Source organism: Hippopotamus amphibius, chromosome 15, assembly GCF_030028045.1.
Source record: "Hippopotamus amphibius kiboko isolate mHipAmp2 chromosome 15, mHipAmp2.hap2, whole genome shotgun sequence".
Classification (NCBI taxonomy): domain Eukaryota; kingdom Metazoa; phylum Chordata; class Mammalia; order Artiodactyla; family Hippopotamidae; genus Hippopotamus; species Hippopotamus amphibius.
The window spans coordinates 80,497-107,009 of NC_080200.1; the positions used below are offsets into that span (position 1 = coordinate 80,497).

A 26,513-nucleotide genomic window follows, 5' to 3' on the forward strand; every position below is an offset into this window, starting at 1 on the left:
TCAAAACATACAGTGTACATGTCACAGACGCTGTTGGACGGGCCAGGTGGCAGCCTGGAGCAGTGGAAGGATGGCTAGCGAGCAAGGACGGCCCACACAGAGAGGACAGGACGACCCGCACAGGGTCTGCGGGCAACGTGCGGCTCTGCCGAGTACCCAGGGACACAGGAGCAGAGCCCAGAAGGGGCAGCAGAAATACCTGACAGGCAACGGCCAGGAAGCCCCCCCAGCGATGAAAGGCACCAACCCTTAGGTCCAAGTCGCTCCACGTAGGAACCACCACCAGGTGCATCACATCCAGACATACAGAGAAACTCACGGGAGCGACAAAAAGACATCGTGTTTAGGGAATACAGGCGAAAGTGGCACATTTCTCATCAGAAACAAGAGAACCCAAGAATAAACGGAACATCTTTAAAATGCCAAAAGAAGAAAAAAAGTAAACCTAGACTCTTACACCAAGTTAAAAAAAAAAAAAGTGCTTGAGAAACAAAGGAGGGGTGAGGACCTTTCCATCCAACGAGGGCCAAGAGCACATCACGCAGACTCACTTCCCACCGCGGCCTGGGGACCCGGGACCCTCAGGCGGGCGAACCTGCCTCTGTCGCTGGGGTGTTGCGGGAAACACCTATTACCACAGCCCCAACAACCCCAGCCCGAAAACCCCAAACGCTGCCAGGCCGGGCAGCCTCCCTGGAAGCAGCCCAGAGGGTCTCAAAAACTACACGTGAGACCACCGCGTGATCCGGCGCCTGGGTATTCACCACACACACACCCGCACACGGGTGCTTTCGGGTGCTGCGCCCATGACCGCCACACCTGGGAACACCACGGGGCCCTCGGGCAGGCAAGCAGATCAACGCCCCGGTCCACCCAGAAGGCGGAATGTCATTCCGTCTCGGCGCTAGGAAGGGAACGGCGAAGCCGTGAACGGCCACGGCAGAACCTTAAACACACAGACCAGGGCAAGAAGCCGGGCCGAAGAGGCCACGTCCCGAGAGGAGGGACCAGGAGGCCGGCACACACCTCGGGCACTGGCAGAGCTCGCCCCCGTCCCACCCGGACGCCGCCGTTCCCACGCGGGCACGGCCAGCTCTGCCGGGACTGGCCGCCTCCGCCCCGCCTCCCGCCCCGCCTCGGCCGGCGTCTCCCCCCACCTGCCCTCACAGGCAGGCCTGTCCCTGGCGGGTTCCAGCTTGAGAGTCGCCTCCACGTACCTGACCGCCCCCTCACACCGCCCCTGAGACACGGAGCACACTCCCCCACGACCCCGGGCCCCCAGGTCCCTGCAGGCGGCCCAGCACAGGGGTCCCCGGAGTGACCAGCAGCTCCTTGCACCCCACCCGCCTGACCCACCACGAGGCACCCACGGGCTTCAAATCAAGTTTAATAAATAAAACAAGGGGGTCAAGGCAGCTGTCACATCACAGTGTGGTCCTCGGTGGGCTGGGGGAGGTCGAGTCCGGCCCTGCAGACGGGCTCCAGCCCAAGCCCCCCTGGTGACAGCGGGGCCGGGAGCACGGCCCTGCCCCCCGGAGGACCCCACTCCCATTTGTAAACAGAAACATAAATAAAACGAGGGAGGCCGGGGAGAAGAAGGCCCAGGACCCCAGCCGTCTTGCTGGGAAGCCTCAACAGAAACACGACCTACAGGGTGAGGGAAACGGGCCGGAGCCGGGCCCCTCGGCGCGGAGACGGGACGACGGGACCTCGGTACCGGGGTGTGCGCCCCGTGTCCTCAGACCCACGCCCAAGGTGCCGGGGCCCCGGGTGAGGGTAGGGTGGAGGCTGTAAAGTGCGGCTTTTCCTGAAGTGGAGAGAGCGGGCGGGCGTCGGGGCGGGCGGGCCGGGCCACGTCGAGGTATATGGCTCTGTGCCCCACGGGGTCTGGCCCCGGCAGTCCGGCCCGGCGCAGGGAGACGGGCGAGCAGGTGCCGAGGGTGCCTGGCAGAGGCTGCTGGTGGGGGCGGCGTCCGGCCCCGTCTCCCTCTGTCCCTGGCAGGGCTGGGACGCCTTCCTCGCCTCTGCTGGCTGCCGCCCGGCGGGTCCCACGGTGGGAGCAGAGCCTGGAGCCAGGCGGCGGTGCTGGTCCACGTGTGGCGCGGGGAAGGGCCACGGCGAACCCTGGTCCTTGATGTGTTCTGAGCAGAGGAGGCGCTCCCCGAGGCCCGCGAGGAGGGGAAGGGTCGGGAAGACTGACAGGCAGGCCTCGCGGGGGGCCCCAAGTCCAGTCTGGGCCACACACGCCCGCCTGCGGCCAGGGATCAACAGGTCATCACGTTACAGCTGCAGGGGGTGAGACGAGAGACGGCAGGTCAGTCCAACCCCAGAGCGCAGGCCTGGACCGTGGCCCCGCCCCTGCCTCCCCGGCAGACCCGCCCCCACGGCCGACGGGCCTCCCCCTCCCAAGGCAGCACCGTCCTTGGCGCCTGGGGAGGGCTGGCGGCTCGGCAGGGCCGGGAGGGGCCTGGCACTGGCCCCGTGTGTACCTTTCTGGATTTTGAACCATATGAATGTACTACCTGGTCAGAAAGATAAATAAGCCAAATTAAAAGGCGAGAAGAAACCTAAAGAAACCAACAGCCTGCTCGGGGGCCACGCCATCCTCGGGCCCTGGGGGCAACCCTCCCGTGGCCTCAGCACGGCCTGGGGGCGGGGCACGGCGGCTGGGGGCGGGGCACGGCGGCCGGGGGCGGGAGGGGAGGGGCCTCACTCACTGTGACAGGGGCTCCGTGTGCAGCCCCGGGGCCGGGCACGCAGGGTGGGCAGCCAGGAAGGGATTCACGTCCCCGATGCCAATGAGTCCAAACTCAGCGACCGACAAGGCCACCTGCGCGGGGGCCACGGCCTCCTCAGGCTCTCCGTCCGTGTCCACGTGGCTGGAGACGAGGGGCAGCTCCTCAGGGAGGGCCCCAGGCAGGGCCACGTCCACGGCCGGCCTCGGGCTGGCACTGGGCTCCGGAGCTGCCGTGGGGGGGCGGTAGAAGGCCGGCTCGGCGAGGGACTGCCGAGGCAAGGGCGCAGCCGGGGGCGCGTCTTCGACCAGCGGCTGGAAGGAACGGGGCCCTGGCTCCAAAGACGGGGCTCCGTCGGGGGCCTCCTGGGGCGCGCTGAGGCTCCCAGACGTGCTGCTGCCCACGCTCAGGGGCTCTGCGGGGGGGAGAGACGGCTGTGGCCAGGCCCCGCCAGCACCCACGCCCAGCCGGGTCAAGGGCCGCCGCACGGCCCCCTCGCCCAAAAGCCACATTCACCTCAGGCTGTGACCGGTGCAGGGGTCCAACCTGCCAGGTCCAGCAAAGACAAGGACCCCCCTCAAAAAACGCTCTCACACACACGTAAGATGCGCGGGGACACAGGAGAGGCCTGTCCCGCTAGAAGGGCATGCTGGGGCTAAGGGCCCCGCCTGGGAAGGTCGTGACCCCCACCTCTTAGGGCAGGACAGGATGCCAAAGGGGGACCGACGCCCCCTGGGCTCACACCCAGGACTGCAGAGGGGCCCCCACCTGGGTCCCAGGCCACACAGGGCTCCCCCACGTGGAGAGCCAAGGCCCGAGGAAGACACGTGTGTGTGACGCCCCGAGCGCTGAGACCACGTGGGGGTGGAGGGACACCGGCCCCCAGACCCCGCCCCTCCGTGTCCACAAGCCCAGGTCGGGGTGCCAGGGAGAGGGGGCCCCTGAGAAGAAGGGCTGCCCCCACTCACCCACGTGCGTCCCAGCCAGGGGACCCTGCTCAGGGCCCGGGCCGTCGACAGCGGGGGGCGGGGAGGGGCGGGGGCGGCCGGGGCCGTCGGGGTCACCGCCGTCCAGGTCCTGGTCCGTGTCCCTGTGGGGAGGGGGGGGTGAGGGCGCCTGCCTCAGGCTGGGCCCCCCCCCCCCCCCACAGACGCCCTGCACGCACGTGGTCCCCGACAGGCCACACTTCCGGCGGCCCAGCCGCGTCTGCTGGGAAAAGTAGTCGTAGCGCTCGGACTTCTTCCACAGGTAGTAGTACTCCACACACTCGCCCACCGACCGCGTGCGCACCTGCGGGCAGCGCCAGGCAGCTGGGCCCCGGCCCCTTCCCACCGTGCCAACCCCACGCCCTCAGCTCAAAGCCCCCTCTCGCGGTGCCCGCTCCAGGCCTACCGTCTACCACCCCCTCCCGCACCCCGGACGCCCCAAGGACAGCCGCACCCACACCTGCCCCGTTCCTCACGGGCCCGGAGCAGGGGGAGGACGACCCCGGCCCAGAGAGCACGCAGAGTGAGCCCACGTCCCGCTGAGGGTGGGCGTCCCGGGTGCTCCAGGCAGCACCGTCTGCACGAGGGCACGCGGGACGCGTGAACCCACGTGAGGGCACGTCTGCAACGTGGCTCAAAAGGCCAAGGCCTGCAGCCCGGAAAGTCGAGGGTGGCCCCACGGGCTCACGTGCGGCGTGAGCGGTCGGGGCGTCTTCCCATCGCGGAGGATCGCCCACAGCTGACAGCCCCACCACGGACGGCAAGAAGCCACCGCTGCGCCCAGAGCGTGGGACCCAACGCCCAAGCCCGGGGAGCGTGGAGCCAGGCGGCGCTGTGGCACCCACGGACTGTCCGATCTTGGCAAAACCCCCTCACGCGTCACCCTCCCAGGAGGCAGGCCACAAGCCCTAAGCAGGGCGGGGGGGCGTGCGGCAGACAGCAGGTCAGAACACCAAGGCCGCAGCACAGGGGGTCCCGGAGCAAAAGCAAGCTCCGCCACGGGACAGGAGCGGTGGGAGCCGCGGCCACCAGTCCCACCAGGGGACCAAGAGCTGTCTGGACGCACGGGGCTCGGTCAGGGGAGCACCGTCCCTGTCCCACCCCAGCCCCGCGCAGGCCCCTCACCCGCTCCAACCTCCCAGGGAAGACGCCAAGGCCCCGAACGTGAGCCTGGTTCCGGCCAGGCCCTGCCCCCCACCTGCCGCAGCCCTGGGGGGAGTGGGGAGGGCCAGGGCTGCAGGCCCCCGGGGAGCAGGACAGCAGATGGGGAGGAGGGGCGGGAGCGAGAGCCGTGGGGAGAGCGCAGAGGGACCGTCGGGCTCCCAGACAAGCCGGGGGGCCGGCCAGGCAGACGTTCAGGGCTGCGGGGCAGGCCCACCGCCGTGCCAGAGGTCCGCGTGGGAGCTGTGACCAGGGAGCCAGGGGGGAAAGCACCCGAGCAGGCTGTGAGGAGAGCAGCCGTGACCCGGGTCTGGTGAGAGGGACGGGGCCTGGGGAGGATGAGGGGGACGAGGGTGCAGGGAGGACTGGGGGGGGCGTGGGGGCCTTGCAGCGCCCAACAGGCCGCCCCACGGTCACGCCTATCCGGCGCAAGGGCAAGAGACGGTGTGTCCCTGGGTGGAGTGAACGTGGAGACCCTCCGTCCCCATGGCAAGGGGGGGACGGGGGGTTGGCGCTGGGGGATGGGCAGGGGGCATGAGACCTTCCGCGCACCGCAGTCTTCCGGGGGAACCCAGAGTCAGATGAACCGGGAGCCGGGAAGCCGGCCGTGAGCCGGGGGGGTTCGCCCCGACCCCCCGCTGCGGGTGGAGGACGCCCGTGCCCGGCTCACGAGCCCTGCAGCCCCGGGGGGGCCCCCGGAGGCGCCCCCAGCGGGCAGGGCCTCACCTTGCTGGCCTGAATCAGGTGGAAGTTCTTGCCGTGCACACGGAAGCCGTGCTCGAAGTGGCGGCGCTCCTCCTCGCTCCAGGCGCACAGCCCATCTGCAAAGGCGGGGGGCCGGTCAGCGCCGCCAGCGCCGGGGGCGGGGCGGGAAGGGCTGCGCTCACCTCGGGTCACCTTCACGTTGAACCGCAGCCTCCGCAGGGCCTCCTCCGCGTTGAAGCTGCACTTCACCAGCTCGTACAGCGCCTGGGCGAGAGGGGCCAGTGACCCTGCTGCCTGCTGGGCGGGGGGGGGGGCGTCCACCCCTCTATGTCCCACGACACGCGGTTCTGAATCTGCCACGATCACAGGGCCGTGTGGGTCCCCCCCACCCCGCCCCGCAGCTCCCCCCCAGGCCACCCACCTGCTCACTGTCTTTCACGGCCTCTCCCTCTGGGAGCTGAGGCCCAGCCACCTCATGCCACCGCCGCTTCACCGCCCGGTACAGGAACTCCTCCACCTCCCTCTCGGGCAGGATGTTGGGGTCCCAGAGCAGCTGGTCTTCGTTCTCGTAGACTGTGCGGGGGGAGGGGCAAGGTCACATGTGGGCGCGCGGGCTGCACGTCCTCTGACCGCCTCCCCGGAAGCACGGCCAGCCGGCCAACCTGGCCCCTCCAGAGGACGGGGGCCCGTCTGGGAGCCTGGGCCTCCACCTCCACGCCCTCCAGGGCCAGCTTCGGGGTCCCGGGTGCTCACGGTGACGACGAGGCGGGAAGGGGTGGGAGGCCAGAGGGTGCCGTGCGGCCAGTTATCAGGGCTGGCCTCCCGGAGGAGGCAGCACCCAGCGCAGCCGGAAGGGGGACTCCTGAGTGCGGCCTGCGGGGCGGCTGCAGGACGAGCTCAGGGCGGCGACAGGCAGGGGCCCGTGGAGCAGCGAGAAGAGCCCAGACGCGAGCACGGCGGGAGACCTGGCTCCCAGCGGCCTTGCTCAGGCAAGAGCTCCTGCAACTGCCTCAGTCCCCGTGACCAACCACATCAGCGTCACAGGAGCCACGTGAGAGCAGACCTCCCAGGCAGCGGAGGGCAGGGGAGGAGGCAGATGCGTTACGGAAGGGTAAGACGTGGACTCTGGCTGCAGCGGGGCTTGGTGTGGGGGGCCGCCTCCCGTGGGGGAAGAACATGACGGGGAGGAGGCGGACGGAGAGCTCAGGGCCAGGCCTGGGGAGACCCCGGTGTCCGCATCTCTCAGTCACCCAGGGAAGAGCCACAGGGACCAAACACGAAACACCACACACAGCCAAACACCCAGTGACGTGACTGAAGGGTGGAACCGGCTCCGTGCTGGACTCTCTCCTGTGGGGGAACCGGCACCTCCGCGGCCGGCGCCCCTGTGGGCCCACGGCCACCTCTCTCCGTCTCCAAAGTCAACCCAGGTCCCAGCCTCGACTGAGGGGTCAGTCCAAGGGGAGGGCAGGCCCCTCTCCAGGAAAAGAGCGACACCTGCCACCACCGTCGTGCACCCACCTATGGCATAAGGCAAGAGGAAAACCACGGGACAACACATCCCTCCACAAAGAGCTGGACGTCAGAGTGAGCAGACGGGACTTCAAGATAACTATGATTAATGAGTGAGGGAAAACGACAAAATGAACGGAAAGCTGAAGAATTCCAGCAGAGAGCTGAAATCCATTCAAATGAGTCACTCGGACGTTGCGGGGCTGGAAAACGCAGTGTGTGAGCTATGAGCCAGCTGTGCAGCTCCGACAGCAGCAGAGCACACGGCCACGGAAGCCGCGAAGCACCTAACTGCACAAAAGCAAGAGAACGTAGTGTGCAACACGTGTAAGGCGTGCGTAACTGAATCACGCAGGAAGAACAGAGACGGGACCACGTCTGGAGACTCCACGGCCAAGGAGCCCTCAGCACGGACGACCCACCCCACAGAGCCAAGAAACACAGGGCGAGCAGCAGGAAAACCACAGCCAGGCACCTCACAGTCAAAACGCCAGAAAACAGAAGAAAAAGCAGGCAAGGAAGAACGTGAACAACTTCAAAGGAAACAACAGAGACCAAAAGACAACGGAATAACGTTGTTCACGTGTCGAAAGAATAAAACCTGCGAACCTGGACATCGACGCCCGCGAAAATATTCTTCAAACATGAAAGCAAAATCAACACTTTTCAGAATTCATCCACACCAGAATGGCACAAGAAGCAACGAAAGGGGAGTTCTCCATTTCCCCAAGCCATGGAGGTGGAGGGGCGGAGGGCAGCTCGAGGGCGCCGCGGGCAGACGCGCACGGCTGGGACCCTGTGACGCGCGTGATGCCTGCAGAGGCACCGAGGGCAGGAAGAGGTGGCATGAGTTACGCTGCCTGAAGGCTCCTGCACTGAAGGGCAACCAGGACGCACGTACTCAGAGTAAACCAGGGAACCACTGGAAAAACAACATAAAAATTAAACCTAGAGCCCAAAAAGGAGGAAAAAAGAGAACAAAACTACTTGATTAATCAAAAAGAAGACAAGACAAAATAAAGGAACACAGAACAGACGGAACTAGTAGAAAACGCACAGCACGGTGGCAGACGTCGCCCTCTGCTCCCACAGTGAAACGGACCGTAAGGCTTGGACTCAACACTGTGAACTGAAAAAAAACTAGATCCAAATACACGCCATTTACAAAAACTACACTTCAAACGCAAGGAGGCAGGAAGGCAGAAAGGGATGAACTGTGTGAACACGAGACGGACGGACCGCACGAGGAGCCTTCACCACGGCACCAGCTGCACAGCCCAGCTCCACTGACCCCAAAGCACTGGGATCAGACCACGGCCTCTGACCTCAGTGGCATCCAATTCGATATCGGTAACAGAAGGGTAACTAAAAAATCCCCAGGGCTGGAGATTAAACAGAATGCTTCTAAATAAGCAGAGTCAGAGAAGGCATCCCAATGGAAACTAGAGAATGACGAAATGAAATTAGAAGGAAAGAAGTAAAGATGGAAGTAAAAGTCAGTTAAACAGAAACAGACGAGTGAAATCGACATGCCAAAAGTGAGTCCCCTGTGGAGCCTAGTAACATTAATAAACCCCTAATAAGACTGACCAAGAGGAAATACAAAGCAAAAAATGCAAATTACCAATATGAGAACTCGATAAAGGGACCCCACTACAGGTCTTATTACACATTAAGAAGGGAATAAGAGGGTATTATAAACTTTCTGCAAAAAGTGAATAATTCAGGTGAATGTGATAAACTCCTCAGAAATACAATTTATCTCAACAGGAACAGAAATTCTAAATAGACTGATATTTATTAAATAAATTTAATTCATAATTTAGAATCTTCCACAAAGAAGAAAACTAAACCCCAAGCCCAGAGAGCATCACCGCAGAACCCTTCCAAACATCTAAAGAAGAAATAACGAGAGTCTTACACAAATTCTCCCAGGTATAAGAAAAAGGCACCTCCCAACATACTTCATGAGGACACACAACCTTGAAACCAAAGCCTCACAAGGACAAAAACAAAGAGAAACAACAGGCTAATATCTCCATCAACATACAAAAATGCTGAATATTCGCAAACCAAATTAAGGGAGGAATTAACGAGACCCGCCAACTGCCCTCCCTGGCGGTCGGGATGTCGCCAGCACTGGGCTGCGGAGCACGCACAGCGGCCCCTGGGGAAGCGCAGGTCAGGGTCCTGAGAGCCTCAGGTCGGAGCACACGCTCAGCTCATCCACACACGACCTTGTTTCACGTGAGTTTCTGTTTAAAGACTCCTCGTTTCATATAAATTGTGGGTTCAGTAACACTGAGTTCACGGCTAGAAATGACACCTGAACGAAGCTCACCTGACACGCATTTTCTCCAAAAGGAACATCACGGCCCTCTTGTGCTTGGGACCTGAGATGGCACCTCAGCACCACACCCGGGGCCATTTTAAACAGCAAAGTCACCAAAAAAGAGCAAAACATGAAAACCACAGCATTAAACATAAGCAAGTAAGACACGTGTTTATAGCTGAGAGCTGAACCAGAGAAGGAAGCATCTCTGGTTCAACCTCGGCTGGGAACGTGTTCCTCGAGCAACTCAATGTCTTCACCCTTCTGCACACGGGCGCGTCCACAAAGGTCCATGAAAGTACCGCAGGTGCTCACTTTAGCCACGCATGAACGTGCAAATATAGAATCCACAAACAACAAGGATTAACTGCACAGGCACACACACGGACCATAGAAGACAGTATTTTGTGACCTAGTACAGTTTACTCCAGAATGCAAGGTTGGTTTAATGTCTGAAAATCAACCAATATACTACATCAAAACAACAGAAGACCCTTTTGCGGCCATCGCTGGAGCGCCAGCGGCCAAAATGAAGTTATCCCTTTGTGACTTCTGACCGAAGCAAGAACTAGAAAAGGCATTTCAATGAGCCTTCCCACACGCGCAGTAAGACTGTCTTCCCCTCTTTCTAAAGAGCCGAGACAGACGCACAGCGTCCGACCCACGCCCGTCCGAGAGGGTGACGAAGCTCAGCCTGTGCGAGGGCGCTACAAAGGGCAGCGAACCGGCCCAGCAGCCCAGGTTTGCAGGAAGAAACGTCGCCTACACTGGGCGAGCGCAGCAGGAGAAGGCTAACGGCACGACTGTCCGTGCGGGCACTCACCCCAGCAAGACGGCCGTCACCAGACTAACGCTGGGCAGAGACCGCCAAGAGGTCCTCGAACATAAAGCCAAGTCTCGCCGGGCAGGAAAGGAAAAGGGCGAACATGAGGAAGAAACAACTGAGAAGACTCAGGAATAAAGTCATCGTGTATACAACTTTCACTAAAAACTGTTAAAATGAAAACAAAACAAAACAAAAATGACCATCTCAGTAGATGCAGAAAAAGTATTTGATAAAATCCATGGCAAAAATTGTCCACTACTAAGAACAGAAATGAACCTTCTCATCTGATAAGAGTATCTACAAGAATTTTGCAAACAATCTCACACTTGGTGGGAAAAGACTGAACACGTTCCCCCTGAGTTTGGGAACAAGACAAAGCATGTCCTCTGTCACCAGTTCTTTTCACTTCTGTACTGGAGGTCTAGTCAGTGCAGCAACACAAGAAAAAGAAATAAAACATACAAAGATCACAAAGAAATAAAGGTTTCACACACAAATGATATTATGACCGTGTACATTTAAAAATGCAGAAGAATCTACAAGGTATTAAAAATAGTAAATTAATGTAGCCAAGTCACTGTGTACAAGATGAATTAAAATAAACTGCATTTTTGCATGTCACAAGACTGCTGCAATGAAAATGCTAAAGCTGCTGAAAGTACAGAAGACCTAAAAAGAGAGGTTAGCCATGTGAACTGGAAGTATCAATATCATTAATGCATCAATCCCCCCACATTAATCTAAAGAGCCAATGCAACCCTAATCAAAATACTAGCAAGTGGGAAAACTGGACAGCTACATGAAAAAGAATGAAATTAGAACATGCCCTGACACCATACACAAAAATAAACTCCAAATGGATAAAAGACCTAAATGTAAGGCCAGACACTATAAAACTCCTAGAGGAAAACATAGCAAGAACACTCTGACGTAAATAACAGCAAGATCTTTTTTGATCCACCCCCTAGAATAATGGGAATAAAAACAAAAATAAATAAGTGGGACCTAATGAAGCTTCACAGCTTCTGCACAGCAAAGGAAACTATAAGCAAGACGAAAAGACAACCCTCCGAATGGGAGAAAATATTTGCAAACGAATCAACAGACAAAGGATTAATCTCCAAAATATATAAACAGTTCATCCAGCTCAATATCAAAAAAACCAACAACTCAATCAGAAAATGGGCAGAAGACCTAAATAGGCATTTCTCCGAAGAAGACATACAGATGGCCAAGAGGCACATAAAAAGCTGCTCCACATCACTAATTATTAGAGACATGCAAATCGAAATGACGATGAGCTATCACCTCACACCGGTTAGAATGGGCATCATCAGAAAATCTACACACAGTAAATGCTGCAGAGGGTGTGGAGAAACCGGAACACTCTTGCATTGCTGGTGGGAATGTAAATTGATACCGCCACTATGCAGAACAGGATGGAGGTTCCTTGCAAAACTAAAAATGGAACTACCATGTGACCCAGCAATCCCACTGCTGGGCATATACCCAGAGAACACCATCATTCAAAAAGACACATGCACCCCAGTGTTCACTGCAGCACTACTTACAATAGCCAGGACATGGAAGCAACCTAAATGTCCATCAACAGATGAATGGATAAAGAAGATGTGGTACATACATACAATGGAATATTACTCAGCTGTAAAAGGCAATAAAACTGGGACATTTTTAGAGACACGGATGGACCTAGAGACTGTCATACAGAGTGAAGTGAGTCAGAAAGAGAAAAACAAATATCGTATATTAACACATACATGTGGACTATAGAAAAATGGTACAAATCAACCGGTCTGCAAGGCAGAAATAGAGACACAGGTGTAGAAAACAAACATATGGACACCAAGTGGGGAAAGCGGAGAAGGTTGGGGGGGGAGTGAATTGGGAGACTGGGATTGCCATATACACATTACTAATAAGAAAATAAATACCAAATTGCACACTTTAAATATATGCAGTTTATTGTATGTCAACTGTATCTGAATAAAAGTTCTTAAAAAAAAAAAATCCTAGCAGGCATTTTTGAGACAAATGACAAGCTAATATGAAAACTTCTGTGGACATACAAACAAAAGTTACAAAGTTGGAGGGTTTGCACCATCTCAGACTTACTTCAAAGCTGTAATAATTAAGACAAAGTGGCGAACACCCAAGGTTAGACAAAAGAGCGCAATAGAAGAGAAGACCAAAAAAGCAGACATACACACGGACACTGGACTTCTGATAACAGCACCACTGAGTTCAGCGGGGGAAAGAATGGACTTTTCCACATGCAGTGCTGGGGGGGGGGGTCAACTCGGACCCATACTTCCAACCATACATTAAAATTAAAGTAGATCATAGACACCGATGTAAAAGGGAAACAAAAGAGCATGTCTTCAACGCCTGCAGGCTCCTCAGCACGCAGACGTGCTGTGGTTAAAATGAGGATCCGCTGGACTTCGCTGAAGTCAGACACCACAGCCGAGAAGATGCCTGCATCGCCCACAGCCACCCCAGGACGTGCACCCAGGACACAGAAAGGACCCCCCACGTCACACCAATTTAAAAGGGAAAAGGCCTCAGCAGGCACCTCACGAGAGATACCGAGTGGCCAGTACACGCAAATTAAAGCCACAGCGGGCCCCACCCCACACCCAGCACTGAGACCGACACAGCAAGCGTGGGCGAGGACGGCCAGCACCTGGGACTCCTGCGCTGCAGGCGGGGGCCCCACGCGGTGCATGCTGACACCCCAGGAGCAAGCACGTGTCCACTGAGAAAACCACACCGCAAACCACAGCCAACACGGACCCGCAGAAGGATGAGCCCACGTGGTGCCCGCGCATCAGGGACCCGACACGGCGGTGCACGTGACGCGCACACGTGCCAGCGGGACCGACAGACAGACGCATCACGTGAAGGGGAGCGAGCGCCGTGAAGAGCAGGGCGGGGCAGAGACACACGCCCCGCGGGCGGCGTGGGGGAGAGCCCGTCCACTCAGAAGGACGCGCCGGGCGGGGGGAGGGGGGCGCCTTCTCAGAGCACCCTGCGTGCTCGCCTGGAGGACGGGACCGGCTCCGCTGGACACGAGGGCCTGTCCTGGAGGAGCGGGGGTGGCGTGTCCCTGCTCCCTGCCCCCCCCCCCCCCCCCCAGCCCACTTACTCTTCTCACCATGGCGGCTCGAGTGCAGGTTGCTGAGGTCGGCTTGGAACTGAGGCCCAACCATGATCTCCTGCAAAGGCACAGGCCCAGGGGAGTCAGGGCAGGCAGGGCCCAGCCACGCGGGGCCAAGGAGGCCCGAGGTGTGCGGCGGGAGGCCGAGCCCGGGCCGTGGCCGTGCAAGGGACTGTGTGTCTGGTGCAGCCAGTCCTGCGGCGGCGGGGTGGGGAGCCCCAGACAGGGCTCCGGGGCCACAGCCCTCTCGGTCGGGGCCCAGCCCAGCAGAGGCCACACTGAGGGCGCCGCGGGGTCAGGGCCGCGCACCTTCTTACACTTGTTGGCGGGAAGCGGGTCCTCCTCGGTGTCTGACGAGGCGGAGGAGCCGGGCTCCTTGTCTGCATCATCCAGGAAGCGGGCTTTGGGAAAAGAGGAGCCGGTGAGGCACCCCGGTGGCCCTGCACGGCCACCCCGCCGGCAGACCCGGGGCCTCCCCCACCTCTCCATCCACCTGACCCCCAGATGTGCCCCTCCCGAGAAGCAGCTGGACCCAGGCGCTGGCCAGCTGACGGGGCACGATGGGCACAGGAGGGTGGACTCCAGAGACTGCCCTCTGCGGCGGTCCCGGACGAGGGGCCCGGACCCCCAGCACCTCACGCTGCCGGCACAACCTGCCGCTCGGGCCACAGAGACGCACGGGGCGTGAGGGGTGCACGGCCCCAGGACACGGCCCTGGACGTGACGGACTTTCAGCCACAGGAACGGACGTGTCCCTTCCTCGTGCAAACCAGCCTCAGCTCACCGGCAGGGCAGGGGAGACGGGTCCCTACAGGGACTCGAACGAGGGCAGGGCACCCCCGGGGGCCCGACGTCTTTGCCCCCAGCAGCCCGGGACCCCTCCTTGCCCCGCCGGCCCAGGGGCAGGAGCAGGTGGGACACCTACATCCACTCTGATTAGGGAAAAGGTCGGAGGCCTCGTGGGAGGTCACAGACGGGGTGAGGTCATCCGCCGAGGACTGTGTTTCTTCCTCTTCTTCCCCTGAAAGCAAATCCTTCGCTATCTGCTCCTTTTAACAAGAAAGTAAAGGACATTTTCGCAGTCTGCTTTAACAATCTCAAGCAGCCCTCACCCTAACAGCAGCGATGGCGCCAGCACGGGTGAGCCTCCCCCAGGGCTACTCTCCCCGCGCTGCGGACACAGCCCTGGCACGAGGCCCGCCCCACCAGGGCACCGGGTCAGGGAGGGGACACAGCCTCCGCCCGAGGCCGAGGACAGTCAGAGCCCTCCTCCCTCCTGACCCCGTCCACGCCCTGCTCAGGACGCAGAGCGTCCCTCCCTCCCTGTGGCCACCCTGACCCGGGCGGGCAGCCGCAGCCGCAGCCACGCCCAGCCACGCCCCGCACCTGCGGACCGCGTTCCCAGCTGTCCGAGGCTCCCTGCCACCCCCGAAGCCGCCCCTCACCTTGTCCAGGGTCATGTCCGGGAGGTTGGCTGGCGCGTCGCTGCCCTCGCTCTCGCGCTCCGAGATGGGGTCCGAGGCCTCGTAGCCGTAGAGGGCCAGCAGCTGGTCGAGGGGCATGTCGCTGCCCTGGGGGCACAGGGCTCTGTCCGCGGGGGCTGCTCGGGGGCTCCGGGCCCATCGGCCCCACGACCGGTCACCGTGACTCAGCCCGGCCAGACCCCAAGCCCAGCTCCTCGACGAAGGACCCTTCACAGCCCCAGGAGGGCACCGATGAGACGCCGGAGCCCGGAGGCGTCCGTGGTCTGTGCAGGTCCCCGGCGTGAAGGGCGGAGCCCGGCGGCCTCCAGCCCACAGCACAGCGCCTGCTACACGTGCTCACACAGGCCCGTGCCCGCTCCGCTGGAGACCACGGGGACACTCAGTGTCTGGAAATCGACGGTCACCACGCGTGACACGAATAAGCCAGAAAGGGACGCCCCGGCCCGTTAAGGAACGTAAAAGAGTCACCTGGCCAAACCAACGTCACTCCCGGTTTTTTAAAACCCTCAGGACACTAAGCAGAGAGAGGGGCGCCTCACCGACGCCCCGGACGGCCCCTGACCCTCACCGCGCCGACAACGCGCAGTCAGGACCGTCCGGTCACCGCACGACCAGAGGAGGCGCGAGGGCCCCCTGGGGACGAACGCTGCTGACACCTGGAGGCAACGCGACACGGCAGGAGACAGAAATGAGACCCTCAGGGACCGGGAAGGGAGAGACGGAAGCTTCCGTCACCTGCCACCCCGGTAGTGCCCTCCAACCCTCCTCCTGCAAACCTCACCTCCTCACGGCCCGACCCCTGCGGGTCGCCGTCTGCGTCCAGCCTCCCGGACGCGCCCTCTGGGTCACGGGCCGTCAACTCCCGCCCGGGGGCTCCGGAGCCCCGGGGAGACCTCCCCGCCACGCCCAGCGCCGCTCTCAGGCTCCCCGGCGGGGAGCACTCCCTGCCCCGTCTCTGACGGCGCTCCCGCAGCTGTGAGCCGGGGGCCCCGAGGGACCACCTGCGCGGTCGGGCCGGGGGCAGCCGCGTGCGTGCGCGTCAGCCTGGGTCCGCTCCGGCTTCAGAGACGCCCGCCTGCCTACAGAGCACCCTGCAGGTCCTGCGAGACGCTGGGCATTGTATGCACCCTCGCCCTGAGCAGGTGGCATTCTGCTTTCCCGTGGGAGGAGAGCGGAGGTAAGGGAGACGGCGCCCTGGGGCGCCTCCCGCCGGACCGAGGGAGCTGCTCCTCCGAGAGAAACCACTGACGGTGCTTGCTGCCAGAGCAAAACTCCGCGTAACAGCTTTCAAGCAGAACATTCCAATTCTGGAAACCCTGGACCTGACAGCACGAACGTGAGAAACCCCAAGGCCCCCGGGTAGGAGAACACGAAAGGCAGCTGTTTCCGACTTCGCTTTGGATATTAAGTTCTTTCTTTTCCTTAATCGGTTTACAAAAATTATATCTGAAGATTTTTTTTTTCCTGCGCTGCGTGCCTTGCGGGATCTCAGTTCCTCGATCAGGGACCGAACCCGGGTCACGACAGTGAAAGCGCAGAGTCCTAACCACTGAACCGCCAGGGAACGTCCCTGAAGAAAATTTAAATGAGGTATTTAGCTAACGAATAGCTGACTTTTTTTTTTTTTGGTTACTTTTGAGACGTTTTGAATTCAAATTAAGCTCTTTAAAACTGTTTTTTCTTTTCTGAGCAGAAGACATGTTTTGGTTATAAGACCATATTGGCACCAAGTGATACACAGCACCAAGCCAAACAAATGCCCTAGGACTACTCCTGAAAAAACACTCAGGTCTCAGTCCTTACAGGGCACCTAGTGCGATCCGTGTTGACATTTAATGGACTGAATATCTGTGTGTCTCCCCATTCCAAATTGATACGATGAAGCCCCAGTGTGACGGTGGACGTCATTTACGTTAAATGAGGCCACAAGGATGGAGCCCCAGTGCAACACGATCCGTGTCCTTACGCGAAGAGACCCCAGAGAGCTCGCTCTCTCCCCACAGGAGGGTGCAGGGAGAAGCAGCACCCGCAGCCAGAGAGCGGGCCCCCACCAGACGCAGCCCAGCCAAGGCCTTGGTCTGGGACGTCTCGCCCCCAAAACTGCCCAGAAATAAGCCTCTGCTGTTTAAGCAGCCCAGTCTGGTGTTAACACACACCTGCTTCCTAGATTTTGTGCAGCGACCTCTGTGGATATGTGTAAGACGTGTACATCAGGGAACCAACACTCAGCAAACATCTCATCCGCGCAGAAGGTGACAAAGTCACACGCAGGTCAAGATCACTCCAAGGTCAAGACCAGTGGATTTTAACACCAAGGACAGACAGTTCACCAGATGTGCTTACAGCATCCACTCCACAAAACTACCACCTGCTGCACGTTGGTGCAGCATCAAAAAACAGCCACAATTATCTGAAAAGACTGTGAAATACTCCTCTCTTTTCCAAGAACAGATCTGTATGAGGCTAGATTTACACGTCAACCAAAAGCACAAATCACAACAGACTAATATCTGCCTTAAAGACAGCATTCACAGAGATTTACAAAAATGTAAAACTATTCCACTCTTCCCCCAAATATTTTGTTTGGAAATAGTCATTTTTTCATTTTCATAAAAATGTGTTCCTTCTACCAACAATGGGTTTGTTGTATCACCTACATCAACAAGGCTCCTTGAGATCCTCAATCATTTTTAAGAGCACAAAAGAGGGTTCTGGGGCCAGAAAGTTTGAGAACAGTGCGTTCAATGTCCAGCCACCCGCTGGTCTGGAACCCAGCGCCCCACAAAGGCGGGACCGGCCCGGCCCCTCCCTCGACCTCAGCGCCCAACATGGCCTAGCCCCTGCAGACAGAGGGCCAGCGGCACCGGTCACCGTGGAGTCCACGGAGGTTGGAGACCGAGCTGACGGAGCAGCTGCGAGGCCGCCTGGACGCCCCGCCCGCCGGTACCTGGGAGACGAAGTCCTTCTCCAGCTCCTCCTGCGGCTTCTCCAGGCCCCGCGCGGCGCCCTCGAGCTCGTCCCGGACACCGTAGTTCTGCGACAGGATCTCCGCCAGGTGGCACTGATGGTCCGCAGAGCCCATGGACACCACTGCGGGGGGACAGCGGCCCGTGTGAGCTCCTCACTACCGTCCAAACCACTGTGCTTGCGCTGAGGACCCCTAGGCGGAGGAAGCCCTGGGGGCCCAGCTGCCACCACAGGGGCGTGTTGCATGTGTGTGTCTACGTGGCCCGGGGTTAGCACGCAGCAGCCCAACGAATGCCCAGTCCTCCTCTGGCCTCGGCCCAGCGGCTGGGGGACGTGACCAGATCTGGGGTTTTCCCAAAAGAACCAGTATGTGTTCTCTGCTATCCCTCCATGACTGGTCTTCAATAAGTTGATTTTTAAAAGAAACAAACAAAAAAGGAAATAGCTAAATCTCACTCGACCCCAGCCAGGGAGCAGTGAAGGCCAAGGCTGGACCTGCACACGGGTCCACAGCGCGGCGGGAGGAGGCAGAGCCGCAGGGAGCCGGACGGGAGAGGCAGGTGGCCAGCTCAGGGGAGGCACAGGGCCCCTGGGGACGGTGCCCACCCAGCACCCCTCCCTCCTGCAGCTCCTGCCCCCAGCTTGGGTGCAGGCCCGGCCAGGGGGGAGGCTCTCAGCCCGGAGAACAGGGAAAGCGTCCTGGCCACCCCACACACACACCCCATCCCTGGACGCCGGGGGCCAACGTGCCATCCCGGGCTCTGCCAGGCCAGGTGACACGCTGCCCCTCGCACCTGCCCAGGCCCTGACAGCCCCCAGGAGGAAGGTACCTGCTGTCGTCTGCAAGCCGGGCTCCCCGGGGCACAGGCTGTGCGAGAGGCAGGAAGCCACACCAGGGCTCTGCCTCTCCAGCGAAGAGGCCTGTGGAGGACAGGAGCAGGGTCAGGACCCTCGGCCAGACAGCACGGCAAGGGGCAGAGCCAGCCCCCTGGGGGACGTGGGGGCAACAGGTAACAGGAGGCCTCCGCGGGCTGGGGGGCACAGGGCGGGCCGGGCGTGCAGCCACGGCTGGAGTCCAAGCGCCCCTGCAGACACTCGCAGGGAGGGCATGGGGCCACGGCTACGGAGCCTCAGCGCCTCCTCCAGGCAGGAACGGCACCCACAAGCACCTGGGACAGACAGCCACCGCAGCGCTGACAACGGCCCAGGACACGGGGTCCGGGAGACCCAGGCCCACGCACAGCCCTGCTGCCACCCCGCAGCCACGTTCTGGCACAACAAACAACGCACAGGGACCAGCCTCTGCAGCTTCATCTTCAAAAGGCAAACAGCCGCTGTGGAGAAATCTGGCAATTCCCCCAAAAGTAAACAGTTACCAAGGGACCCAGCAATTAATTCTACTCCTAGGTACACACCAAAAGAACCAAAAACACATGCCCACACTACAAGGTGTACAGACGTGTTCGACTCCCAGCAGCCAAAAGGTGTAAACGCCCAACAACAGGTGAATGAAAAAACAAGACGTGATCCATGCTTATGTTGAAGCGTTACTCAGCCACGAAAACGAGAGAAGCTCTGACACGCGTTACCACACACACAGACCTCGAGGACAGGAGGCTCAGGGAGAGACGCAGACACAGGAGGACAGGCAGGGTGTGACTCCACTGATGGGAAACGTCCAGAACAGGCAGATGCAGAGACACAGAGAGTGGGTTCCTGGTTGTCAGGGGCTGGGGAGGGGGTGGGGTGACTGCTGATGGGATCAGGTGTTTTTCTGGGGCAATGGAATGTTCTCGATAAAGGTGAAGGTTTCAAAACTTTGTGAACACACTAAAAACCACTGAACTAAACATTTTAAATAAGTATATTTTGAAGCACATAAATTATACCTCAAATTTTTTAAAGGTACAAATGAAAGCATTGGAACAGCCACCACTGGGACTTCCCTGGTGGTCCAGTGGCTAAGACTTCTCGCTCCCAACATAGGGGTCCGGCTTCGATCCCTGGTCAGGGAACTAGATCCCACATGCTGCAACTAAGAGTTCACATGTTGCAACTAAAGATCCCACATGCCGTAACAAAGACCCAGTGCAGGCAAATAAATAAGTCAATTTTTAAAACTGTCTTTAAAAAAAATCACCATTATCACGATGTTCAACAAAAGTTTATTAAGAACAAGAAAACTAGACCAATATCTCTCACAAACAGAAACATGAAACTCCCCAACAAAACAGGAGCAAACTGACTTCAGTGAGATGCAGAGAAGAGCACGTGGCCGAGACGCCACTCAGTCAGCGCAGGGACGCAGCACCGGTGTGCACGCAGCTCATACTGAAAACACTCAGCACACGAAGGACGCGAGGGGACTTCCCGAAAAGGGCATCCATCCAAACCCCGGCTACTGCCGCCTCTGAGGCGAAGGGCTGGTGCCTCCCCCCGAGACCAGGGCACCAGCTCCACACAACCTCATCGTGGAGGAGGCTCCAGTCAGGGCAGGAAAGTGACATAAAAAGAATCCAAATTGGAAAGGCAAGTCATGAGCTGGGACACAAAAGATACTAAAGGATCCACTAAAGAAACTGGAACTAATAAATGAGTTCAGCAAGGCTGCAGGACACAAGACAACCTATGAAAGTCAATTTTATTTCTATATACTAGCAATGAACAAGCCAAAAAGAAAATAAGGAAAACAATTCCATTTACAGGAACACCAAAAAGAATAAAATACTTAGGAATACATGCAGCAAAAAAAGTTCAAAACTACTACTCTGAAAAGTGCAAAACAATGTTGAAAGAAACTAAAGACCCACGTAAGTGGAAAGACATGCTATAGTCACAGCTCAAAAGACTACTGCTGAGATGTCAATATTCCTCAATTCATCGACAGATTCAAAGAAACACCTATCAGAATCCCAGCTGGCTTCTACGTAGAAACTGACAGATTCCAAAAGTCATATAAAAACTCAGAGGACCCCAAAGAGCCAGAGCAATCTTGAAAGGGGAGAACACTCCCCCATCTCAAAAGCACTGCAGAGCCACAGTAATCGAGACAGGGTGGTGCTGCCCTAAGGCGAGCTGTTTCCATCAAATTCACAGAGTTGAGAATTCAGAAATAAACCCATACATTCACAGTCAAGAGAATTTTTTAAAGGGTGACTGAAAAATTCAATGCAGAATTAACAATCTTTTCAACAAACTGTGCTAGGACAATTGGATATCCACACGCAAAAGAATCATGTTCAACTCCTATCTCACAGCACACACAAAAATTCACTTAAGACAGCTCAAAGACCTCACATATAAGAGCTAACAGTATAAAACTCTTACAAGAAATCATAGCGCTAAGTCTTTCTTATCAGGCAATGGTTTCTTAGAAAAGATGCAAAAAAGCATAAGCAACAAAAGAAAAAATAGATAAACTGGACTTCATCAACATTAAAAATATTTGTGCTTCAAAGGACACCATCACCAAAGTGAAAAACTCACAGGCTGGTGAAAGATATCTGCCAATCATACAGCTAAAAGGGGCCTAGCAGGCTGTCTCTGAACAGACATTTCTCCAAAGAGACACACAAACAGCCAAGCAGCACGTGGGAACCATCCAGCATCAGGCGCAGCGACCGGGAGGACAGAGGGTAACACGTGCGGGGACACGCGAGGCGGCAGCGCAGGGAACACACCTGGGGGTCATGGGATGCCCCCCCACCACCACCAACACGCCCCCCCCGACACAGGGTGACCTGAGTGCGGGCAGGGACGAAAGCAGACCGGCCGAGGCGGAGCGCACACAGGCCGCTGAGCGGCCCCGCTCCCCTCCCCGCAGGGCACCGCCCCCGAGGGCAAGGCCTTCCCTCCGCACGGACCGCCCCGCCGTTCACGTGCTCCCGAGCCCTGACCGCCCCTCGGGGGGCTCCTCGCCAGGTTCCCCCGCGTGACACATGCCACCTGGTGACAAAGCTCCCTGTTTCTCTCTTGCAAACCTGCCCTCGTCAGCCCGAACCATGGGGCCCAGCCAGGGACCCAGGGGGGCAGAGGGCAAAATCAAGCCTCTCCTCCCCGAAACACCCGAGGGAGAAACACAGTCCCCCACGCTGAGGCCTACTCACGCGCGTGCTCAGCAGCACAGCTCACGACAGCCAAAGGAGGAAAGAGCCCCAGTGGCCACCAAATGGAATACTACTCAGTCAGGAAAAGGGGAGCAGCCCCGACGCGCTACCACGTGGAGGGACCCTGAGGACACGGGGCTCAGGGAGAGACGCAGACACAGGAGGACACACGGGGGGGGTGACTCCACGGACGGGAAACGTGCAGGCAGCTCCACAGGGACAGACAGTGGTTCCTGGTTGTCAGGGGCTGGGCAGGGGGTGGGGGAGGGATGACTGAGGCGTGCATGGCGTCTCTTGCGCGGGTGAAAATGTTCCAAAGCTGACTGGTGATGCCTGCACAACTCCGGGAAAATACTAAGAACCACTGACCCGTACCTGTTACAGTGAGTGAACTGTATGGAAAACGAATCATACCTCAGTAAAGCTGTTTACAATACACAAAAAAGAAAAAAAGATTAGAGTTAATTAATAAACTAAATTTTCAAAGTTTAGAAAAAAAAAATTTAGAAAGAATTTCCACACTGATTTCCTCCCTGGGTCCTCGAGAGGTTGCGTCATCATTCTCTTCATGAGAGAAACAAGGAACCCGACGCTCAGAGCGGTCAAGGCACTCCGCCTCCGCCCGAGCCCAAGGCCCCGTTCTGCCAGGCGGGAGAAGGAAACGCAGGAGGCGCGGGCTAAGGGCGTCCCGGGTTAGAAACGAGAAGAATTCCAGGGAGGGGGGACGAGAAGGAAGGAAAGACCGCCTCGCAGGGACCTGCTCCCAAAGGCCAGCCGGGTGGCGCAGGGCGCAGATGCGGGCGCTCGGGGGCGGCGGGCGGCCCCTGGCTCCTGCTCGCCCCCTCCAGCTTCACCCACGCACGAGGGCGCGCCCCCCGCCACCCGGCCCCCCGCCCCCGGGGCCCCCCCACAGGCCCCGCCCCCGCCCCCGCCCCGGGCACTGGGTGGGCCTGGGGCTCCGGCGGGAGGGGCTCCACGTGGCCCAGAGACGAGGCGCCGCCACGCCGCGAGGAAGCACAAGCCACGAGCAGAGGTCACGCCGGCCGGCCGACGCAGCCCCTCGCGGGACCGGTCAGCCCTCGAGGAAACGACGGCCGCTCTGAGGCGATGGCTGCCAGGCGGCCCCTCCGGCAGCCGCGTTAGCGGAGCCCCCGCCCAAACCCTCGCAGCGCTGGTGCGGTCCCGCGGGCGGCCGCCACCTCGTCCCTCTGTCTGACCGCCTGCCGGCCGAGCAGCGCTGGGCCGGCAGGCGGGAGGCACCAGGCGCACCGCCGTCCATCGGCAAACAGGTTCTGCCTGTCCAGCCCTGCCCAGTCACCAGGCTAGCTGGGCACACAGATGACAAACAGGCCGCCGTGCACGGCAGTGAGGAGAGAAAAGGGCGAGGGGCCTGCGCAGCGGCGGGTCGGGGGGGGGGGGGGGGGGGGGCCTGTGTGGCCGACTCCGGGCACAGGCCTGCAGGGCGGCGGGCCGGCACCACGCAGCGCGTGCCCCAAGGGTTCCGACCGCACAGGGAAACAGAAGGAGCCAATGGGGTAGAGGAGGGAGCAGGGCATATCCCGGGAGCCCACGCCACCGGGCCAAGGGTCACGGGGAGGAGAGGCACTTTCCCCTAAGGACAACAAAAAGCCCTGTCTTCTAAGCACAAGACAGAGATGGTGGGCTCAGGTTTTTTCAAGATTCAGCTGGGATCCACGAGGAAAACAAGATGACGCACCTGACCTCCTCTCACGATGCTGACGGCTCTTTTGCCGACAACAGAAATCAGGAAGCTAACCCTGATCTAGCACTCACTGCTTGGTTGCAAGTCACCATTTTTATATCAGTTCAAGACAGCGACTGGGGACTTCCTAGGTGGCGCAGTGGTTGGGAATCCGCCTGCCAATGCAGGAGACACGGGTTCAACCCCGGGCCCAGGAAGATCCCACATGCCACACAGCAACGAAGCCCGTGCGCCACAACTATTGAGCCTGAGCTCTAGAGCCTGTGAACCACAGCTATTGAGCCTGCGTGCCACAACTACTGAAGCCCATGCACCTTGAGCCCATGCTCTGCAACGAGAGGCCACCACAATGAGGAGCCCGCGCACCACAATGAGGAGTTGCCCACGCCTGCTGCAACTAGAGAAAGCCGGTGTGCAGCAACAAAGACCCAACACAGCCAATAAAATTAACTTTAAAAAAAAAAGGCAGCAACTGCACAAGGCTCAGCTTCTCTGTGCAAGCACGGAGCTGAGATCTCATGAGATGTCCCCACCTCAGAGTGACCAACCCAAGGTCCCACAGAGTGAGAGGCTCCGGAGGCAACGACGGGTCTCCTGGGCAGAGGCTGCCCAGGCCCACCACGACTGGCATTTGCACACCTGTTGTTGTCCTTCACTGCCAGGCCCTGAGGGCCTCCCACGGAGCCAGGCACACGGCCTGTCTTTTAGGAAACCAATCCCAATTCACTGAACAGGCACCACCCCAAACTGGACACAGAATAACAGGAGCACCCCGGACACCCGGCCGCCAAGGCACGGGACAGGGCAGAGCCAACAGCCAAAGCCCGCCGTGCTCAGGGCAGGCTGGCTGGAAGTCTGCCCCATCCACCTGTGTCACACACCGACCCGTCAGGCCAAACTGCTGGCCCCCGGGGCAGATGCACACAGAGACCGCCGGGCCCCTGCTGGGTGGTCGGGACACCTGGCTTCTGCCTCTGTCCCACAAGTCCAGCCACCACCCAGGAGGCCTGTTTCCCCAAACGCCCTCTAAGGTAGAACTACTCTGGAAAAGCCCTTTGGGTCCAGGCACCCAGCGGGAGGCAGGAAATGGCTGAGGAGGTCTGGCCTTGCACGGAGATGCCCACACCCTCTCTGGTGCAAACGCAGGGCCTGTTGCTGCCCCTAAGAAGGTCACCGGTGGGAGAGCATAGCCAGTCCCGCCTCCACAACATCCACCCACACCGCGCCAAGACATAAACACCCAGCGCGGCCCCGTGACCAGCCAAGCATCCGAGGATCCGGCGGCACCTCACGGGGTGGGGGCCTGGGTGGCGCCACCCACGGGGTGCGGATCGCTTGCTGAGTCCACGCACCTTCTGGGCACCCCGCCCCCCCCCCCCCCCCCCAGCTCAACGTCTGCGCTGAGAGCCGCGCTGCTCAGTTCCTAGCAGGTGTGTCACTTATTTCACCCTCACTGGAGCCCTACAAGGTGAGAGCAGGTTCGCACTGCTTTACCCGACACTCAAGAAAGCCCTCCAAGTGAAAGTTTTTCATCCCTGTTTGACCCGCCACGAAGCTATTCGGCGTCTCGATGCCGACGGTCCCACGCGAGTCTGCTCAAGCATCACAGCCCCGAGCCCCACACACGCTCACACCCGACGCGGAACTCCAGCCCCTCTGGCCGCGGGGACCGGGTGGCGGCAGAAAGGAGGCTCGGGAAAGTAACTTCCAGCCGCCGGGGAGGGCGGCCCCACGCCCCCCGCGGCCCCGGTCCGCGCCCCAGTCCCGCCGCGGGTCCGGCGGGCGCGCGACTCCGCGGGGTCCCCGCCGTGGCGGGAAGGGGGGTCAGCGGGCTGGGGGTCCAGCCGGGGGGCCCGGGGGCGGCCGGCGGGCGGGGTGCGGCGGGAGAGCGCGCTCCGCCAAGCGCACGGCCGCGGGGCTGCCGCCGGGGCGGGGGCGGGAAGCCGGGGGCGGGAAGCCGGGGGCGGGCAGCCGCGGGCACCCCCTCCCCGCCCCCCGCCCCCGCCCGCGCGCCCGACCCCGCGCCGCACATGCGCACTGCCGCCCGCGATGTGGCAGCGCGGGGGGGGGCCGGGGCCGGGGGCGGCCACCGAGGAGTCCCGCGCCCCTCGGGCCCCGACGGGAGCAGCGCCGCGGCCCGGCCCCGCGCCCCGGCCGGGGGTCTCGGCGCCCGGGACGCCCCCGCGGCCAGGCCGGGGCGGCGGGGACGCGGGCCGGGGCGGGGGCCGGCTCCCCCGGCCCGCTCACTCACCTCCGCCATGGCCGTGTGCGCGCGGGAGGCGGTGGCCGCGCCGGGATCCCCGGATGCGGGGCCGCGCGCTCATTGGCTGCGGCGCCCGGGCGGGCGGGGGCGCCGGGGCGGGGCCGGGGGCGGGGCGCGGGCGGGCGCGTAGTAGGTGTGCGGACGGGGACGCGCGGGCTGCGGGGTCCCGCGGCCCTTGGCCTCGGCCCCGGCCCCGGCCCCGGCCCCGGCCCCGGCCCGGGAGGTGGGGGTGCCGTGGAGGCAAGTGCCGGTTCTAACGAGCGCACCGTAAGCACGAGTCCCAGGTCCTCCTTCCAGTACCTGGTGACACCCGTGTCACGGATGAGGACCCCGAGCCCGGAGTGATGGGCCACCCCCGGGGAACAGGCGAGCCGCGGAGCCAGGACTGGAGTCTGGGCCGCGCGGTTCTAGAACTTTGCGCACGTTTGCACCGGCGATGACGGATCTCCCTGGGGGCTTGGAGCCCGAGTGCCCAGGGTGGGCAGGGGAGGAGGCGGCCCGCCCGGCCGCTGGCTCTGGCCCTGTGGGGGTCACG

The 26,513-nt window shown here is 60.2% G+C and overlaps 1 protein-coding gene and 1 pseudogene across 7 annotated transcripts; one reads left to right on the forward strand and one right to left on the reverse strand.

The window, feature by feature from the left end:
* Positions 1 to 26,001, reverse strand: MIER2 (MIER family member 2). Of its 7 annotated transcripts, none has more exons than XM_057709051.1 (14): positions 25,967 to 26,001; positions 18,717 to 18,807; positions 17,867 to 18,009; positions 14,881 to 15,006; positions 14,361 to 14,484; positions 13,745 to 13,836; positions 13,424 to 13,493; positions 6,009 to 6,160; positions 5,770 to 5,851; positions 5,609 to 5,703; positions 3,901 to 3,941; positions 3,704 to 3,825; positions 2,718 to 3,150; positions 1 to 2,286 (listed from the first exon to the last, which is right to left on the reverse strand). In XM_057709051.1, the coding sequence occupies exons 1-14, from the start codon at positions 25,973 to 25,975 to the stop codon at positions 2,265 to 2,267; spliced, it is 1,602 nt and encodes a 533-aa protein (XP_057565034.1). In that variant the 5' UTR covers positions 25,976 to 26,001; the 3' UTR covers positions 1 to 2,264. The 7 variants fall into 7 exon arrangements, with proteins under 7 accessions (XP_057565034.1, XP_057565032.1, XP_057565030.1 ...); XM_057709049.1 differs by having other exon boundaries at positions 3,901 to 4,025; XM_057709047.1 differs by adding an exon at positions 2,490 to 2,522 and having other exon boundaries at positions 3,901 to 4,025; positions 5,609 to 5,851.
* On the forward strand, positions 8,629 to 10,392 carry LOC130836528 (60S ribosomal protein L26-like; annotated as a pseudogene).
* Positions 26,002 to 26,513: the final 512 nt, after the last annotated feature.

Coding starts and splice junctions, on each gene's coding strand:
- MIER2 (XM_057709045.1), bottom strand. Junction 6,161..13,423: donor GAGCCGCCATGGTGAGAAGA/GTAAGTGGGCTG, acceptor CCCCCCGCACAG/TCTACGAGAACGAAGACCAG. Junction 5,852..6,008: donor CCGTGAAAGACAGTGAGCAG/GTGGGTGGCCTG, acceptor CCTCTCGCCCAG/GCGCTGTACGAGCTGGTGAA.